Source organism: Aotus nancymaae, unplaced genomic scaffold (genome assembly GCF_030222135.1).
Source record: "Aotus nancymaae isolate 86718 unplaced genomic scaffold, 86718_ANA_hifiasm-v0.15.2.pri h1tg000022l_1, whole genome shotgun sequence".
Classification (NCBI taxonomy): Eukaryota; Metazoa; Chordata; class Mammalia; order Primates; family Aotidae; genus Aotus; species Aotus nancymaae.
Genome location: NW_026988435.1, coordinates 29436307 through 29457399, shown reverse-complemented (window position 1 = coordinate 29457399; position 21093 = coordinate 29436307). Strand labels below are relative to the sequence as shown.

Here is a 21093-nt window from a genome sequence, read left to right as displayed (position 1 = left end):
AACCTCAAAAATAAAACATGTTTTTGGACAGAGTATTATATGCTTTCAAATCAGATAAAAATAAATAATCTTAGAGTAATTTAAAAAAAAAATACGGTACCTCACACTTATTAAGATCTTTTTAAAAGTTTTTAATATCATTACATTACAATGCTTACATCTAGAATAAGCTAATTTTTAGAAAGGCTTAATAACAGAAAAAAATGTAATAAAGGCTTACCTTAACGCACGACTGAGTTTCTCATAGTTCATCGTAGGCTTATTTTTACGTTGTCCCCATTTTTGTGCAACCAGTTCAGGCTGGTTTAGCTTAAATTCACCTTCATCACCAACCCAAGAAATACAGTCTCGAGCATCCTTATCAGTAAGAAGTTCTAGCAAAAACTGCCATAGTTGGATTTGGCCATTGTTTCCTAAATTGATGAGAGGAACAAAGCATTGGCTATAGTGTTACAGATTTGCCCAAGGCAAAGGCAACAAACTGGTCCCTTGGTTGAAATCTTAGCTGTGGCAAAAACAATTTTTGTTTTTCTAGAAATGCTGTCTAAGTATTGCCAGAGGGATGGTCCAAACTCACATTTGTCATACAGTGAAATAAAATATACTCAATTATATACATTTTATAAATATGAGAAAATACAAAAATACCTGTTCTGTTCCCAGGTGAGCTTCTGTCTTCTCCTGAAATCCTTGGAGCTCTTTGTACTTTAGCTGCCTTTGCACTACTATTTATAACTTTAATGGTAGTCGGTGTAGCAGATTGCACTGATGCTGGAATAATTTGCACAGCTGCAAAGACAGATAAGAGGAATTTTTTTTTCTTTCAATACAAGCAGAAAAAAAAAATTAAAGACATCAGTTTAACTAATACCCTGCAAATAACCCCAAGAAAGGACTTCACTACAGAAAGCCTCAACCCATAGTTTCAAACAGAATCACAAAAAAGTTCAGAGGGTTAAGTATGATGTTTGCATTACGGCTTGTGCATCTTAACGTAGTGAGTAAGAGCTAGTATCCTTATTTGGAAATAACTTAGTGGTGCACACATATTAGACAAAGAGAGTATTTAAACATGTTTTAAAACATTTGTTCATAAAAACAGTTTGTCAAATATTGTAGAATATGTGGACAAATGAGAATTCACACCACCACTTTGAGACTCTGGCAATACCTGAAGTAAGGCTGAAAGGATGGAAACCCTATGACACTAACTTCTCACGTATGCTCCTAGAAATACTCATTGAATGATGTTCACAGCATTTAAAAAATACTACACAGCAGTGAAAATGAATAAAGGGGCTGCAAATATTAACGTAGGTAATTCTCAAATGATAAAAGTTATAAAGGAGTATGTACAATGTATTATCATTTTACAGAAAATGTTTAAACGTGCAAAACAATGCTATACAGTATTTATGGTTACAAAGTTGGTAAAAATATATGCAGAGAGTAATAAACATAAAATTCAAGATAGTCAACTCTCTGGTAGGAGAGAGGAAAATAAAATCTACAATAGGTAAATTTGGTATATAAAATTTTATTTCTTATGTACACAGGTGCTATACTTTCTTTGTGTATCTCAAATTCCTCATTAAAAATTGTAGCTGGTTGGCAGGATATTATGGCGTGTGTATTCATATCTCCGGTAAAATATGGCTAAAAGCTTATGGCGTAAGCAGAAAAGAAAGATGTGTGCTGAAAGGAGAAAAAAGAATGCCCCAAAGGAGCTCAGCAGGCTTAAAAGTATTCTCAAACTAGACAGTAATGTTTTAATGAAAGATGTTTAAGAGATAGCAACTGTGGTGGTACCCAAATCCAAACATGCCAAGAGGAAATGCAATATGAGGTAAAACATGGAAAAGATGACATGAAAATGGAGACTGATATTAAGAAAAACAAAAAAACTCTTCTAGACAAGCATGTACAGTACCCAATATGGGTGAACCAAAGATGAAGAAAAAGGCTGAAGGCAAAGTGACAGAAAAGAAAAGGGTAAAGCCAAGCAAAACTGAAGGCGGCAAAGGGTTTGGCCTGGTAAACTCTTAAAACTTTGGAAAATGCCAGATGGCACAGATGATCAATTGGAATGTATACAAATGTATACTTTGACTGCAACTTCCACCAAATGAAAACTATTTGTTTTCCTATTTTAACTTGGCCCTTTTCTTCATTTCAAACACAGTATAACTCCTCGTTTGTTTTGGAAGCTTGAATAAAATGTTTTCTTTGTTGTATCCAAGCTATACTGATATTTTAATTGGATGTTACCCAATATCCAGTTATTATCAGGCATAAAAGTTCTGTCAGGTATGAATGTGGTTAGCATTGTTCTTACGACTTGGTAATTAACAGTCAGTAAAGATGAAACAAATGATGTCTTAACAAATTTTAGTGAACTCAGGTATGAAAAAAGCTGTTATGTAATCGAATCATTTAAAAACATAACATTAGTGGAGCTTATAAAGTACTTGTGTAGAGCTTGGATTCCACAGAATAAAAGATATTTTGTGTGTAGAAAAAAAAATTAAAATAATTTTCCAAAAAAAAAATTTTCCTTTTTACTACCTTGCAGTATCAAATAAACATTTCTTATTAATAAAAATATTATAGGTAAGAATACTCACGTTGATCAATTGTAACTATTTCATTCATCTGTTGTTCCTGACTTGCCAATACATCTGAAGAAAATACAAAAATTTGTTTTTATTTAAAACCAAAAATACAAAAACCCCACTCTAGTAAAACTCAATAAACATGATTCTTTTAAAAAGAACTCCACAATTAAAACCAAAACACTGAAAAACTGAAACTTATTGGCATAAAAACCTTAAAAATATTTGATAGTCACTTTATAAGGAAAAGATACCTTTAAGAGAAGTAACACAGGAAAAAGCTCCAATGTGTTTTAGTGTTCAGTAAAGTTCTGCAGAGAACAATTGTTTTCTAAATGTAAATTTTTGTATCTAAATCTGTATAAAACCATGTAAAAATATGGAAATATTCAAGATCAGATCAAATATAAAATATACACCAAAATGAAGTTATTTAGATATGTATCTCCACCAAAAAGGCCTCCTTCCCATTATCTGTTTGTTGTAACATCTTCTTTTGACTAAAGCTGCTTAACCTTTATAATGCTTCTCTACTTAAAGATAGCAAATTTTCAATACAATTGTAGTGGTCCTAAATGTCTGAATTAAACTAAATAATTTCATGTCTAAAAATACAGCTCCCAACATAAAAATATTATAAGGTCCTAAGATAAGCCTTTACAGAACAATTCATTACTTATCTGTTGCTATTGTCTACTTAAATGTTATTCTTTACCTCTCAAGAATTGCACATCCCAGTCTCTATTACGTCAGCCTACTTTGTGCCCATCATAAATTGCATGCCTCTCTCTTGAAATTGAAACTATACCCTCCAGCAATCATTCTGGGTACTGAGGCCTGGGCTCTCAAGAAGACTATGCTAAGGGTGCCTTGCCAGGATCCAGTTCCAGACACACAGCTGGAAAAGGTTAGGGAAGTAAAAAGAAGTCTGAATCCTATCAGATGGGAGCTTTGAGGGTCTGAAGACTGGGTGGGGACTTAAAACAATTATATGACACTGGTTTCAGACAGATCTGGATTCAGTTCTTGGTTCTTACTGACTATATGACTTTGGTAAAATTACCAACCTCTTTCAACATTAACTTCCTCATGTTTAAATTAGACACCTATACTTACCGCCTCATGAGGTTATTGTGAGGATTAAAGGAACATGTTTTTAAGAAGCACAGCGCACTAAACAGTTACTTTTTCAGTCAACTGACAACCTCACTGTTTTATCCAGACTCCTAGTTCTAAGCATTCTTTTCCAGAACTGTGGTCTTTCTTGATAAAAAATAAATAAAATACACACCTTATGTTTGCAGTAAAATTTCCTCAGAATTTTATAAAAGTTCCTCAAGGACGCAAAGTGCTACTGAAATTGAAACTGTTTCATCTGAGGCTAAAGGAAACTAGCCTCAAAAGAGGCAAACGAAAGCATCACCAATCACACAGCACAGGCGTGATCAACTTGTAAAATCACCTTCTAAGTCCTAATTCTCATATTGGAGTTTGGTCTGTTTCCTTAGAAGGCAGACCATGGGAGGGAAAAAAAAGACTGGTCCAAGATCAATCTCTTCAGAGAAAAAGCACTCTGAATATCATATTCCTTCCTGGAGCCCCCAAATCCATGCTGCTATGCACAAAGGAAGCAGTCTTGAGAGGCAAAGTCCTGGTGCATATGGAGCCATTTTATGAAGAAACATTAGACACTACAGGAATAAAACAATTATTTTTTTTCTAAAGAAACCCTTAGCAAACTGAGACCTTTCTTTGCCTTTGGTGACAGAAGACAGATTATCACACCGAGAAGGACATCATGGAACTAGTAGTAATGAAACATTTCCTAATTATCCTCCCCATGGATAGCAGGACTTGGATGAAGTTTCAACATAAGGGGGACTGCAGGCAGGTGGCAGCTCAGGTGAACAATCTAATACAAATATCTGAAGAAGGAGCACTACCTCTTCCATACTGCTGCTTCTTAAGAGATCATTGAGGATGGATAATAGAGGCTGGGTTATTATCAAACAGTTCTGTCCCAGAATCAGTGCCTTTCACAGATATGCTGCAGACTTCTCTCTATAGGAGGGACCAGAGTACTGCAGTTGTGTTCAAGAAACCCTGTTCTGAGAAGTCAGACTTGTGAATTCTAGAAAGTCTGTTTGTTAGAAATACGCTTACACATTATCCTGCCCATCTCCCAATTCTGAACTGAGCACCAGATTTCCAAGCCAGATGGGATTTCCCTGCCTCGGTAGAGTGAAGAACCATGGCTGGATCACCAAGAAATTCTGTGAGACACTCATCTAGGCTATGGGACTTTGTTGCTTTAAAAGACAAAGCAATGGTTCCAGAACAGAGCTTTTCTGAGGAAGACTCATTCAACTGCATGGAAATGAAAAGATATACAAGACACCTTTGACTTCTGTTCTAGGAAGTTTGAGAAGCAGTAAGAGAACCAAAAGAGACAGCCACAACAAAGAGCTGAACTGAGAGAGAATGGAAAAATGTGGGTTTGGGAAAAATGAAACGATCATCTATGCTCTATCCTTGCTGTATTCTTGAGAATTCTTCTAAGAAAGTGTTTCAATAAACATGACTCACATGTTTCACAATTCAGAATTTACCTTATTCATTTCAAAACCTCTGCAGAGAAGGAAATCTGTGAAACCAAGGACAAAGCTTCAACCAGGATATTCAACTTATTTATCTAATAAGAACTGAAACTGGAAATAAATGCTACAAATACAATGAATGTACTGTCTTTTAGTACATAGATACTTTTTTTTTTCTTTTTGAGACAGAGTCTTGCTCTGTCACCAGGCACCAGGCTGAAGTGCAGTGGCGCAATCTCAGCCTACTGCAGTCTCTGCCTCCTGGGTTCAAGCAATTCTCCTGCCTCAGCCTCCTGAGTAGCTGGGACTACAGGCGCACACCACCACGCCCAGCTAATTTTTGTATTTTTTAGTAAAGATGGGGTTTCACCATGTTGGCCAGGATTGTCTCGATCTCTTGACATTGTGATCTGCCCGCTTCGGCCTCCCAAAGTGCTGGGATTACAGGCATAAGCCACTGCGCCTGGCTAGTACCATAGATACTTTTAAAAAAAACCTGAGAGAATCCTTATGAAAGTAAAATTATAGATATAAACAATGAAGAAATGCCTCTCTCCAGAGCTCATTTCTTATTCACCAGCAGAGAAAGCACTTTGAACTCCTGACCTCAAGTGATCCTCCCACCCCAGACTCCCAAAGTGCTGGGACTACAGGAGTAAGCCACTGCACCTGAGCAGAGAAATCACCTTGAATGAAAATTGCAAACATTAAGTCAATGTGGAAAATCCCTCCAACAGAGCTCTCCCCTTATTGGGTATATAATAGAACAAAATGCTACCAATAACATTTTCATCCACAACTGATAGAAAAGCAAAGTCAGAGTTTGTTGTATTCATGTGTTCTGAAAAATATGTGGGTCTGGCTAGCATTTCTGATATGCAAAACTGTCGAGGAATGGGTTGCTTTCAGTGTCTTAACAATTACTGAAATATAAGATGAATTAAAATTCAAGTAGAAATAATTTACATTTGCGCTCTTGTTTTCTTAAACAGCCAAGCAGTTTCCAATTCCCCACCTTTTTTTTTTCAATTGAGATGGAGTCTTGCTCTGTCACCCATGGTGGAGTGCAGTGGCACGATCTTGGATCACTATGACCTCCGCCTTTCAGGTTCAGGCGATCCTTTCACCTCAGCCTCCCAAGTAGCTGGGACTACAGACATGTACCACCTTGCCCAGCTATTTTTTGTATTTTTAGTAGAGACAGGGTTTCATCATGTTGGCCAGGCTGGTCTTAAACCTCTGGCCTCAAGTGATCTGCCCGCCTCATCTTCCCAAAGTGCTGGTCCAATTTCTTTATATGGTCACTTAATCATAATAATGTCTGAAGCTTTGTAAGTTATAAGTGGAAACACTTATAACCAGTGGTTTCCAATTCAAGAAAGTGATTGCATACACTTCCCTCTCGCTTGACTCTATTCAGTTAATAGTAAAGACTTGAAAAAAGACTTAATCTCATCAATAATGAAGAGAATGGGAAGGAAGCCACCTGTAAACAAACGATCTTAAGTTTTTAGATGAGCCGTAAATGTAAGACCTGATCAAACAGAGGGCAACAAATAGAATATATGAAGAGGGCTAAGTGTAGGGCACAGCATCTGATTTAAGAACTTGGTTTCTAATGTTAGCCTGGGCTTGAATCCTGGCTCTGCCACTTCCTAGCTGTGACTTTGTGGGGTTCTCAAAGCCTGACTTTCCTATCTAATAAATAAGGAAAGTAATGATTTGTGGTATTACCATAGGAATTAAATGAGATAACATAGAGCTTTCAGCTAGCATTATACAGTAAATAAACATTACTGCTCATTATTTATCATTATCCATAAACAATTAAGATGAAAACAAAGTTATAAGGAAATAAAATTACGCTTAAGTTACAATGTAAATAAATAACTGTAATTTCATACATTTTCGGAGAAGTTCCAGATGACTCCAGAGAATTTCTCCCCGAGGAACCCGCTGAAAAAAATCTTCTTGGTTGAGACTACATAATTCTCTTCCAGAAATGTTGAGTGTGGTGAGGTCTATATCAGTCATGCTGAATTCCTTCATTACCCAAACCACCCAATGCAGGACTTGGTCTGTGGACCACTGTATGGGATCTAGAAAGAAAAATATTAACTTTAGCTTAGTTCCATTTTAGATGCTATATAAATTTACAGTTAACTTGTCAATATACATACATATGTTTTCTTTCCCCAAATAAGTGAGGTAAATGTATACGAAGAAAAAAACATTACACTGTAATTTTCTTCTCAGTTCCTTTTCAATTTCTTAATCTAAATTTCTGATGGAGTCACTTGATTCAACCTCAGTTGGAACTGTATCAAGAAAAACAAAATGCAAAATTGCTCTCCAGTGGGCCAAATGAAAGAATAAAACATGAGATTATTCTGGAGAGAATGAAGTAAATTATCCAAGTTTAAAAAAATTTGCAGTTGCATTGAAAAAAAAATCAAAAGGGGATTCTAGGAAGCTAGCTTTATTCTCCAAAGTATGAACCAGATCCTCTTTCCTCCCTCATGAGGTTGCTCACTGCAACCTCCGCCTCTCAGGTTCAAGAGACTCTTATGCTTCAGCCTCCCAAGTACCTGGAATTACAGGCATGTGCCACCATGCCCAGCTAATTTTTATATTTTTAGTAGAGACAGCGTCTCACCATGCTGGCCAGGCTGGTCTCAAACTCCTGGCCTCAAGTGACCCACCTGCCTTGGCCTCCCAAAGTGCTGGGATCACACGCATGAGCCACTGTGCCCGCCCTAAAGCGACTAATTCTTAAATGTGAAAAAATGAGCAAAAATAATGAGATATTTGAGAGAGATTAAAAACAAAACAAACAAAAACCACAAGAAAAACAGAATCCAGAAGAAATAGAAATATTGCAGTAAAACTTTTTTAAAGTTAAAAAAAAAACTATAATCAATAGACTCAGAGAAGTAGGAGAAAACATGATTGGCAATATAAGATTGGAATGCTACAGAAAGGAACAAACAAAAATAAAGAGCCCTTGTAAATTAAAAATCAGGTTATATTATAAAGACAAGAAAATCTGGCAGCAAGTAGTACAGATAGGTAAGATGAAAAATAAGCAAGAAGAAAGATGCAGATCAATCCAAGAGATTCAACAGGAATTCCAGAAAAAAGAACACAGAGGCAATTATCAAAATAATGCAGTAAGAGCATCCAGAACTGAAGGCTACAATTATCAAGATCAGGGCTGTCCAACAGAAATATAATACAGACCATTATGTAATTTTAAATTTTCTAATAGTTACATTTAAAAAGTTGGTGAAATACATCTTATAATACATGTATTTTAACTTAATGTGCCAAATGTTATTTCAACTGGTATTCAATATAAAAAATTAAAAAAGATTTTATATTATTTTTCTTTTAATGGGTACTTTACATTTACAACACATCTCAATTTTGATCAGGGACATCTCAAGTGCTCACATGTGATTAGTGGCTACAGTTCTGGTCAGTGCAGAGATAGAGTGAAATTCTACACTAACTGTCTGGTTCCATAGCTCTCTTTCAGTTCCATGGGTAAGCTCTATCATTTATTGTGTCTTTTAGGTTTTGTTTAAAGAAAGAAAAAAATGTCCTAGGGAAAACAGTAGTTCTGTAATAATACAGCTTTTCTTTCATCAGCCCTGCTCCCAGGGTACAACCTTGTCTCTAAAAATAAAAAAAGGACAAAAAACCCAACAATACTATTTCATTTACAAATACACTCAGGTCCCCACCAACTCTTGGACCATCAGTATTATTTGTTACCCAGCATTCTTCCTCATCTGCTCCCATTTCTAAGATGTCTATTTCTTATAATTCTGTTTTGTCTCACCAACTCGTTACTTTTATCTAAATCTAAGAATGATCCTTTGATCATCAAATCTGAGATATTAGTCAGCATCCTTTGATTTTGTCAGCAGCATCTGAGAGTCTTGACAATTCAAACTCTCCCCTCAATTTAAGAGACATCATACATATCAGTTCTTACTTTCCTTCTATCTCTTTGGTTATTTCCTGTCTCCCTTTTCTCCAACCCTAAATTTTTATAGGGTTTAGGAAATAGGCTTTAATTGTGTGTTCTTTTCCATTTCTTGCTCTCCATCAGGGACTACATATACTTTTATAGTTTCAAATACAAATTCATGTGAATGAGTCTCATATAACATCTCCAGCCCAAATCTTATATAGCTGAAACCATTTTCTGGCTACCTCCAGCTGATATGAACTTTCACTTCAAAATCAAGTGCTATCCACCTTCTCTTGAAAAAACATTTCCTATACCAGACTTCCCTACTTCCCCAGCTGGGCTTCTGAAGGCATGCTCTTTCTAGTGTACCATCATTAAGCCCAGCATTTAACATAGTGCCTGGTGTACAGTCGTGTTCACTAAATATGTAATAAAGATGGAACCAATTTTTATCAAGATTATTACTGTTTTAGTCACCAAGATGAAGCTTGAGAAGTTAGATTAATGTTTGTATCTTCCCTCTCTACCCTCATAAAATCTGCCAATCTGCTCAGTCCTATCACTGTTTTCATCCACGTTTTCCTTTCTACTCAACAAAGAAATTACCTAGTCTGGGCTAATCTAGATATTATCATCTAGTTACAACTATAATAATATGCTCCTGTTTTCCCTTTACTCAGTCTCTACCTGTTCTAACGTAAGCTATACACCATTGCCATATTCATTTTTCAATTATTTTCATCAATCAAAAACAGTTCTGTAATGCTACAGAGTAATTCCTCAACCACTGAATTTTGTCACTACTCATGCATACCCCCAGGTCTAAGCTTTGCACATAACATTTCCCGTCTTAAATGTCTTTCTCTGCCCAACAGTATCTTACTTATAATAAACTCTTTTTCAGCTTTCCCTCAGGCCAACCATGATCCCCTTGAGGTTCCAATAGCATGCTTCTTCTACCAGAGTTACTGACAGTTTAAAAACATGTTACCTTTTATGGCAATTATCTCTTTTCATCTGTCTTCTCTCTCTTCAACTACACTCTCAACACCCTAAGAGCAGAATTTTTTTAGACTTCTTTGTGTTTCCAGGATGCAGGGCAGAATTTGTCCACCCTATGAGCTTAAATGTGCATTACAATTAAAAAAGACACAAGATACAGAAAATCAACATTCATCCTAATAACTCTATATATACAATAGATTATAACTTACCCTAGTGTCTTCTACGTCAAGCTTAATTCCCATTTTTCTACCCAATATAGAATTATGTACTTTATTACCATAGGGTATTCCAAGGCGTTCTTGTTCTTTCCTATAGCCTTCCAGTGCAGCAGCCCATCTTGTCACTTGTTCTGAAGTTTCATCTGAAATGGTTGTGATGTGTTTTGTGCCATCAAGAGTTATCACTTGAGCTTCTTCAACAAGATGTGCTTCTGATTCAGCATGGTGGGCATCTGGATCAATAACAACTTCAACAGTGTCCGCAGGTTTAACAATTTCAAGGATGTTTAACTTTGGTTCAATTCCTTAACAGTGGATAAAAAAATATATAAATCTAAATGAAAACACAGAAGTCACCCAAAAATAATTTATATGTTACTGAATGGTAGAGAAAAACTACATCAAATAAAGCAAAGGTAGTAAAAGTTAACATCTGGGGAATCTGGATGAAAGATACTCAAGAATTCTTTTACTAGTCTTGCAACTTTTCCACAAGTTTAAAATAATTTTATAAAATATAAGATACATACACAAACCCTACCTCTAAACATCATTAGAAAAAAAGAAATACCAGTTCTTACCACAATAAAATAAAAATAAAAATTACCAATCTGAAACAAAATAAAAATTAGACTAGGTAGAGTATGAATAAGTAGCTACCTATCCTTGGAATTTTAAAAAATCCTTCTAAGGAAATTAAAATTATTATTTACTGACTCAGTTTTTCTTTTTAAAGGACAAAGTAGATGTGTTAAAAATGATGCCAAATTTGCTAAATTAAATTTGCCATTAAATTCTAATTTTCATTTTAAATCGGATGAAACCCCAAATCCTGAATATTTTAATCCCCTAGTATATAGGTGTTAAGAACTGTAATTTCTAAGAAAAAGATAAAAAGAAAGATAATTTATTACAAAGGCTCCTCAACTATCCAGAATCAAAACATTTAAACCTGTGTTTCAGAAATTATAATTAAGCAAGAAATTATGCCACAAAAGCAGTTATCTGTAAGACAGACGATTATTTATCTATTCAAAATGGATTAGCCCTTTATGAAATAACCTCGGACTAAAATGACAGCTCTAAAACACTATCATATTATATAACAGCTTCTGTTCCTTATTGAATCTATTACAATCTATAAAAATTCAATCCAAGTATAGTTTAAAAAAAAGCACAACTCAACTTCAATCTCCTATGAAAACCAGTATTGCAAGAAACTGTACTATTATCATTCATTAATAAAATCACCTTTTTTTTTTTAGATGGAGTTTCGCTCTTGTTACCCAGGCTGGAGTGCAATGGCGCGATCTCGGCTCACCGCAACCTCTGCCTCCTGGTTTCAAGCAATTCTCCTGCCTCAGCCTCCCGAGTAGCTGGGATTACAGGCACGCGCCACCATGCCCAGCTAATTTTTGTATTTTTAGTAGAGACGGGGTTTCACCACGTTGACCAGGATGGTCTCGATCTCTTGACCTCGTGATCCACCCGCCTCGGCCTCCCAAAGTGCTGGGATTATAGGCGTGAGCCACCGCGCCCGGCCAATAAAATCACTTTTTAAATATACTGATAAAAATAATCAGAATCAAAAACATATTTTTAAAAATCTATTCCCTAATCCTTCATCTAAATTTAATAATTTTATGGCTTTAAGTAAACTCTTTTTAAACACAGTTGCATCAAGAGGTCACTAGGCTTTTAAAGATAAAAACCACTAATTTATTTCCTATTCCCAATAATCAATCCTGAGAGAATTCAGGATCAGAAGTAAGTAACTACCATTTTCAGAGTCTGAAGAAAAATTTGGTTTGTGAAACATAATTGTGAACAATATATGTCCAGAGATGAAATTATTCTAAATTTTAAAAAACTAAAATTCAACCTACCAAAAAATGGTTTCCTAATTTTCTTTTCTAATTTGGGTACTTATACAAGATTAGTAAAATACTGTAATGAATAAGGCTGACTAGATGACTCTATGTCTATTACAAATTCTTCTCTCTGTGCTAAACTGTACAGACTGGATTTCCTTGCAGTTAGGATTCCAGGCATGATTTAAGCTTCAGAATCACTGGTATAAGCCTTCTACTTGGAAATGAGTTAAGAGGGGGCAAGCAGGCAGATTAGGAGTCCCCAAACCCCAGGCCACGGACCACACAACAGGAGGTGATTGGCAGGCGAGTAGATGAAGGCTCATCTGTATTTACAGCCACTCCCTATTGCTCACATTACTGCCTGAGCTCTGCTTCCTGTCAGATCAGTGGTAGCATTAGATTCTCATAGGAGTGCAAACCCTATTGTGAGCTGCACATGTGAAGTATCTAAGTTGTGTGCTCCTTATGAGAATTTAATGTCTGATACTCTGTCACTGTCTCCCATCACCTCCACATGTAATAATAATACATATAAAGCACGCAATAAATGTAATGCGCTTGAATTCCCCTGCCCCAATCCATGGAAAAATTGTCTTCTGTGAAACTGGTCCCTGGTGCCAAAAAAGGTTGGGGACCATCGAGGCAGATGACATCTATTTTATTTATTTATTTGAGACAGAGTTTTGCCCTTGTTGCCCAGGATGGAGTGTAGTGATACAATCTCTGCTCACTGCAACCTCCACTTCCTGGGTTTAAGTGATTCTCCTGTTTTAGCCTCCCAAGTAGCTGGGATTACAGGCATGTGCTACCACGCCCGGCTCATTTTTATTTTTAGTAGAGATGGGGTTTCACCATGTTGACCAGGCTGGTCTCGAACTTCAGACCTCAAGTGATTCACCTGCCTCGCCCTTCCAAAGTGCTGAGATTACAGGCATGAGGCCCCGTGCCCAGCCAACATCTATTTTTTGACTACTGTGAATCACTGTAAAGGCAACGTGGTTAAAGCTGACAGCTACCATGGTAGCTTCCAGGTGTTGTTATTTTTCCAAATCATGGCAGGGCAGCAGCTTCCTTGGCAGTCTAGTTCTGCAGTGTGGCTGAGGTACTCTTAGGAAGTGAGCTGGAACCTGCTGACTTTCAGCACTCTATGATTCTGCTATTTACTGCCATATAATACATCCTTTTATGATTGAGTGAGGTAGAATGTGTTATACTATCTGTTTCACCCTGTCAAATATAACTACTAAACCAAAAGTATGAACACTGGCTATTATATCAAGTAATTTAGACAACCATCTAAAACATCTAAAACTTATAAATTATATCAGAAAAACATGAGCTAAAATTTAAATAACTATCATTAAAAGTAACTTACCTTGGTAAGAAATTACCTGTACACTAAGCTGTACAGTTCCATCTGTCTTTACTCCTTGGTCAAATAAACTTCGTTCTGGATCCAGCTAACCATGGGTAAAATGAGTAAGATTCTTTTAGTGTAATCATTAGATTAAGTCCCTCGCCTCTGGTTTAGTATAAATGGATGTACCAAACACTTAATTACTGAACATAATAATTAAATAATAAGAACACATTATCTAGCTTGTCATATTTAATTCTTTGCCAAAATTTAAAATATTTTCACTACTGAGGAAGAAATGCAGGATAGCATACCACCAAATTTATCGTGTCAATTTCCTCTATCTCTGGAGTCTAGTTTGGGATTTTAAATAATTCCAAAAGGCAATTATTCATTCTGAAATGTATTTAAAGTAGAAGGTAATGCTATGTCTGTCATGAATAAATAAGAATGTTTAATTAATGGTGACAATTTATCTAAATATGTTAACTTATTCTTATCATATCTGCCTTGTAACCAATGCTACATATTGAAGGGTTTACTCTAAATCTCTCATCATAAAGTTAATAAAATTAAAGTACTTATGACCTTACTACTTCACCTAGCTATGAATATCTAATCATAATTCTGTATCATTTCAGTATTAGTGTGTTCTTCTTCATATATCCTTATAATGAATGCATTTCACACTATGGCAAATTGATGACAAAATGTTAATTCTGACTTTCACGCACTTTGTCATCAGCTTAAAGACAGGCTTCCATTATAATTATCTTGCATAATTTATAACTGTGTCTGCATGTCATATAGCTGCATGCCCTACTCTCATTCCCAATAATTCAACTGATGGTGTAGTCATGGCACAAACACATGACAAATGACTATGAATCTAACTTGAACTGGGGACAGGACAAACTGTGTAGGACTGGGCACAGTGGCTCACACCTGCAATCCCAGTACTTTGGGAGTCCGAGGCAGGCAGATCACCTGAGGTCTGAAGTTTGAGACCAGCCTAGGCAACATGGTGAAACCCTGTCTAAACAAAAATCAGCCAAGTGTGGTGGTGCACGCCTAGCTATTCAGGAGGCTGAGGTACGAGAATCGCTTGGACCCAGGAGGCGGAGGTTGCAGTGAGCGCCACTGCACTGAGCCTGGGCGATAGAGCCACTCCGTCTCAAAAAAAAAAAAAAAAAAGAACTGTGTAACCTTGCAGGCAGATAGATTAAATTAATTATGACTGGTAATATCCACTAGAAGCGATGGCATACGTAACTCTGAAAGTATTAGCTCTCAGGTACTCAACACATTAGCCAGTTCACTAAAAGCCAAAACAAGGACAAAACTCAAGACCAGTATTTGATCTTGTGTTACATTCTTCAAAAAAGTGCAACTTAGCTATTGTTCCCTCAGCTTTCAAGTCAGCCCACATCTGAAAATATAAGAGCACTACCACAAGCAGCAAGACCTCTGATTAAACGTATGTTTGCATTGACATGGAGAATAGAAGTTGTGATCCTCATATCCTTTTTAAGGAGGAAAGAGGGACTAGGAGTAATGTAAAATGCCCTTAGATCCAAAGCTGGCCCTGAATTCTATGACAATATGAATTATAAGTATTACCATTTATCCAACTAATATTTATTGAGAAGCTATATGAGGTTGAGTAATCTGCAGGCCATACCTTCATTGGATAGGTCAAGTATTTTTATAAATAAAGCAATAAATGTTACAGCTGAAAGAACTAAGAGATCAAGTCCAGATTTCCCTTTATTTTACATATGAGCAAAACCACACAAATTCCAGTGACACTGAGTTATATTCACTATAAACCTTTAAAAAGGTTTTGTTTTTTGTTTTTATTTTTTGCCTCAAACAAATGAAGAGAGTTCTAGAGCCACAGAGGTCTGGGTTCAAATTCCGGTATACCCCTTTGTAGCCACAAATTGGGCAAATTATTTAACCTCTTTAAATCTGTTTCTACATGTGCAGAATGTGACTAAGAATATGCTGATTTCAAAGACTGATGTGAAGATTACATGAGAGAATTCTAGTGTTTTCCAAGTATTTTTTCACTCATCCGACCCTGCCCATATAGTTCTAGTTCACCAGTTTTTAATGGCTACCTCGAATTCTATTCTATGGAATTAATTTATCAAATCTCATTATTGGAACATCTGATGTGTTCTCAGTTTTTGAAAAGCCATGAACATCCTCAGAAATATACCTTTACCCACCCAGGTGAACATTTCTGTAGCAACAATTTGCTGAAGTGGAACTGTTAGGTATTTCACATTTAACATTAACAGATATTAATTAAATGCTACGTGGTCTTCCAAAAAGACTACGCTAATTCATCCTCTCACTCTTAAGAGAAGAAAAACTTTAAATCCTAAAATTGCAACATTATTAGATCTTCCTACATTCCTTAGTTTTAGAAGCACTCTGTCATCCCCACCCACTACCAATTACTAGATTTATATTGAAATGAAAAGATTCAAATATCTTAAATGGCAGGTAAAATGCACAAATTTCATTAAAACATTTCAACTTATTATACAACAATATCGTATTAAAAACAGTAGTAGCATATAATGATTTGAATTTTTTAAAAAGTAACGCAAAAGTTCTGTAATATAAGGAATACCCATAACACAATGCAGGTAGGGGAAGGAATAAAGAATACAATAAATTAAATGATCCAAAAGATGACACAATATACATTAGTGTAAGTCAGTTTAAAAATAGTATAAAACTCAGCCAGGCATGGTGGCTCACACCCGTAATCCCAGAACTTTGGGAGGCTGAGGCAGGTGGATCACTTGAGGTCAGGAGTTCGAGACCTGCCTGGCCAACATGGCAAAACCCCATCTCTACTAAAAATACAAAAATTAGCCGGGTATGGAGGCACTGGCCTGCAGTCCTAGCTACTCGGGAGGCTGAGGCAGGAGAATCGCTTGAACCTGGGAGATGGAGGTTGCAGTGACCTGAAATAACACCACTGCACTAAAGCCTGGGTGACAGAACGAGACTCCATCTCAAAAGAAAAAAAGTATAAAACTCTAGTATTTAATCATATGTTTAAAGAAGGTCACAGAAAAACTGTCTTAGCAATCCTGTTTAGGCTGCTACCTTTTATACATAAAAGTACTACCTATCTTGAAAAAGTACTATAAAATATGACTTTGAATATGCTTCAAACATAACATATTATAATACTACCATGGGTAAAATCGTTTTAGAACAAATTCCAGGACCTATCAGTTGATATTTGAATTCTTATCCAAAACTTACTGTCAGAGAAAATAAAGATAAAAGGGAAATGTAGAAATCATTTAGTTAGATGATATGTTTGAGAACTTAAAAGCTGGCTAGAAATACACTTCAGCTTCAAAAGTCAATGTACTTCCTACTATTACTACTTATATTTCAGCTTTGATTCTAATTTATTTAAACTTCTCACTTTATATTTGTGAAAGTAAGAATGTTTCATTTGTTTTAGTACTAAATTTTTAAAATATAATTTTAAATGGAGAAAATTTTGCTTAAAAACCTTTTTACTTCTAAACACTTAAATTTTACAGTAATACAGGTCAAATCTTCTTACAGGGATAGTCTATAGCTACAAAGAAAAGGCTAACAAAAAATATTCCTATGCAGACTAAAATGTTAAAATACAAATTTACAAAATAAAAATTACCTGGATATCTTGCAGGCAAATTTCATGAGCATCCAAAGAACACTGTAGTCTTGGTTCTAGCAGTTTCTTTAAATTGCCTATTGGTTCATTGATGTCTATGGCCTGGCTTACACATTCAGCTGGTGCGTAGGTTTGTTCTACAATGCTAAATGTTAAAAATGTAAGTGCTAACAGTCACACTTTTTACCCTGGATTTCAAAGTAACAATATGCTAAAAACACAATCCAAAAGCAAAACACATTTCTGGTCTTTGAAAACTCACTTCTACATAGATACTGTGGTAGACTTATCACTAGTGCTGCCAAAATGAACACTGAATTTCACAGAGAAATGCTGGCTTAAAATGTAAAACATCCTTATAAATATGCCTCATTATGTATGTACATACATATGTGTGTATGTGTACACATATAAATATTGCACATACATTATATTTGCATTTGCATTACATTTTCAAGTTATTTTGACAAATTTTAGAACCAGAAAGGAAGATACATTGTTTCCTCAAAATCTGTGTGCTATCTCTACTAGTCAATTTCCCTACCCACATAAATAAAAATATAAAGATATGGCCGAGTGTGGTGGCTCAGGCCTGTAATCCCAGCACTTTGGGAGGCTGAGGCGGCCAGATCACCTGATGTCGGGAGTTCAAGACCAGCCTGATCAACATGGAGAAACCTCATCTCTACTAAAGATACAAAAATTAGCTAGGTGTGGTAGCGCATGCCTGCAATCCCAGCTACTCGGGAGGCTAAGGCAGTAGAATCACTTGAAGCCAGGAGGCAGAGATTGCGGTGAGCCGAGATCGCACCACTGCACTCCAGCCTGAGCAACAACAGGGAAACTCCGTCTCAAAATAAAAAAAAAATACATAAATAATAAAGATATACAAATATAATAAGTAAAACACTTTCCCTTTAATATTAAATGAACACAACTGGTTATAATCACGACAGCTTCACATTAAAAAAAAAAAAGATTTATATTCCTCCTAAAAACTGTCTTAGGGCTCTTTCATATTATTATTTCACACTTTGAATTCAAAAGGGTTAAAATCTTTGGTAAGTACTCCTACATATCTCTTGTAAATCCTTACATAGGGCCAAACAGAAGACAACACCGTCTTATTTGCTGAATTGGTGAATGTGGAATTCAATTAAGTATTGCAACAAGTTTAATTTAAATATAAATCAAATCTCATTTGTGCTTGTCAAAAACAGTATGTTTTAAAAATCTGTGGAGTTTTCACATAAATTACAAGTAAATGAGATATATACATGATATTCAAAGAATGTATATAGCTTAAATTTTTTCTAAAACATTTATTTATATTTTAATTTTAGAGAGAGTCTCCCTATGTTCGCCAGGCTGGCCTCAAACTCCTGAGCTCAAGCATTGTTTCCGCTTCAGCCTTCCAAATAGCTGGGACTACAGGTGTGTGCCACTGCACCTGACTTAGAACATTTAAAATTTATAAAATAGACCCCTCACGACTAAAAAGAAGCTTATTTTAAAATACTAGTATACTATTATTTGTTAAGGTTAAAAAAAAAAGCATTTTTTGTTAAGGTTAAAACAAAGTATTTTTTTTTTACCTAAAGTAAACCTTTTAACCAAACCCTTCAGTTATAGCCATGGTAGGCTTTTTCTCTTTTTTTTTGTAATAATTATTCTTAAGATTCAGATGTCACTTTAAAACAAATTTTTAAAGAACTATTTTATACTAGCTGAACATTAAACATTTAAAAAAAAGTTTTTATTGCTATCATTTAAACATTATAAGAATTCATGCAAATATCTAAAGTACCAATTTCTCTTAAAATCTCTTATCACTGGACCTAAATTCCTGCACAGCAAAAATCTATGTTAGGTGAATGACAACTACTGCCTCCTTCACCTAGGCCATACATATTAATTACCCATCTGTCACCCAACCTAGACTATCCACAAAGGGTCAGATAGTACATACTTTAGACTTTGTGGATCATCTGTGTGCATGCGTGTATAAACATAAATATACACATGCTAGGTTCCAAGAGGGTGCCTAATGATTCTTAAATTCATGTCCTTTTAAAATTCCCTCCCACACTCTAACAGGGTTGGATTGTGTGACCAGAAGACTAAGACAAAGTGATACCTCACTTCTTAGATTATTTAAAAAGACACTGGGGCTTTCTACCTTGGCATTCTATGTCTCTCAGACCATTTGCTTTAGGGGAAGCCAGCTGCCAACCCATGAGCAGCCCTAGAGAGAGTCATGTGATGAGGAACTGAGGCATCCTGCTAAGAATCTCAAGCATGACCTTGGAAGCAGACACCCTAGCCCTTGTCAAGTCTTTAGAAGACTGCAGCCTGGGCTGACAGCTTCATGACAAACTCATGACATACCCGACACAGATCCACCCAGGTAAGATGCTCCCAGGTTCCTCTGAGAAACAATGTGCAATAAAAAATAATGGGCTTTTTTTTTTTTGAGACAGCCTCTTGTCCTGTCACCAAGGTTGTAGTGTGGTGGCACAATCATGGCTCACTGTAGCCTTGAACTCTTGGGCTCAAGCAATCTTCCTACCTCAGCCTCCAGAGTAGCTGGGAATTAGACACATGCCACCAGGCCAGGCTAATTTTTTTTTTTTTTTTTTGAGACGGAGTTTTGCTCTTGTTACCCAGGCTGCTGGAGTGCAATGGCACGATCTCAGCTCACTGCAACCTCTGCCTCCCGGGTTCAAGTGATTCTCCTTCCTCAACCTCCCGAGTAGCTGGGATTACAGGCATGTGCCACCACACCCGGCTAATTTTGTATTTGAGTAGAGATGGGATTTCTCAGGCTGGTCTCAAACTCCCGACCTCAGGTGATCTGCCCGTCTTGGCCTCCCAAAGTGCTGGAATTACAGGCATGAGCCACTGCACCTGGCCAATATATATATATATTTTTTTGATATTTTTTGTAGACACAGAGTTTTGCCATGTTGCCAAGGCTGGTCTTGAACTCCTGGGCTCAAGTGATCTGCCCACCTCAGCCTCCTGAAGTGTTGGGATTACCAGCATGTGCCACTGCATCTGGCTGAATGCTGGGCATTTTTAGTTGCTGAATTGTGGGGCAATTTGTTATGCAAATATCTATACATGAAATCCCACAGAAACATGCATTCCCTCTTATGCTGGGAAAACTGGGATAAACCAGTTGAAAAGCTCCATTAAAAATTTAAGGTTTTAGGAGTCGCTCTCTGCTCCAGGCGTGCGGGTGTTGGCCGCGATCTCTGCGCTGGGATGAGCCGGGCTCCCAGTGGAAGCAAGGGAATCCAGCCGCAGCAGCCATGGCCAGTACAATGGTAGCAGTTGGACTGACCATTGCAGCTGCAGGATTTGCAGGCTGTTATGTTTTGCAAGCCATGAAGCATATGGAGCCTCAAGTAAAACAAGTTTTTCAAAGTCTACTAAAATCTGCCTTCAGTGGTGGCTATTACAGAGGTGGGTTTGAACCCAAAATGACAAAACAAGAAGCAGCACTAATACTAGGTGTAAACCCTACTGCCAATAAAGGGAAAATAAGAGACGCTCATCAACGAATTATGCTTTTAAATCACCCTGACAAAGGAGAATCTCCTTATATAGTAGCCACAATCAATGAAGCTAAAGATCTACTAGAAGGTCAAGCTAAAAAATGAAGTAAATGTATCATGAATTTTAAGTACATATTACTTTATGTATATGAGTATTAACTTTTTATAATAAAATGCCTCAGAGTTACAGTTTA

General features: G+C 36.4%; 2 protein-coding genes and 1 pseudogene across 3 annotated transcripts in view; 2 read left to right on the top strand and 1 right to left on the bottom strand.

The window, feature by feature from the left end:
• Nucleotides 1–21093, bottom strand: part of GABPA (GA binding protein transcription factor subunit alpha) — a 35857-nt gene that overhangs the window by 6767 nt on the left and 7997 nt on the right. For both annotated transcript variants that reach the window (XM_012474857.3, XM_012474858.3), the window contains exons 3-9: nucleotides 17340–17484; nucleotides 13661–13745; nucleotides 10471–10716; nucleotides 7114–7308; nucleotides 2625–2678; nucleotides 649–789; nucleotides 221–413 (exon numbers count right to left, since the gene is read on the bottom strand). In XM_012474857.3, coding sequence (XP_012330280.1) covers nucleotides 221–413; nucleotides 649–789; nucleotides 2625–2678; nucleotides 7114–7308; nucleotides 10471–10716; nucleotides 13661–13745; nucleotides 17340–17484 — 1059 coding nt within the window. The remainder of the gene's footprint in view (nucleotides 1–220; nucleotides 414–648; nucleotides 790–2624; nucleotides 2679–7113; nucleotides 7309–10470; nucleotides 10717–13660; nucleotides 13746–17339; nucleotides 17485–21093) is intronic.
• Nucleotides 1653–2038, top strand: LOC105732665 (protein LLP homolog; annotated as a pseudogene).
• LOC110568218 (mitochondrial import inner membrane translocase subunit TIM14-like) lies at nucleotides 20629–21066 on the top strand. The gene has a single exon (XM_064380067.1). The coding sequence runs from the start codon at nucleotides 20654–20656 to the stop codon at nucleotides 21002–21004; it is 351 nt and encodes a 116-aa protein (XP_064236137.1). The 5' UTR covers nucleotides 20629–20653; the 3' UTR covers nucleotides 21005–21066.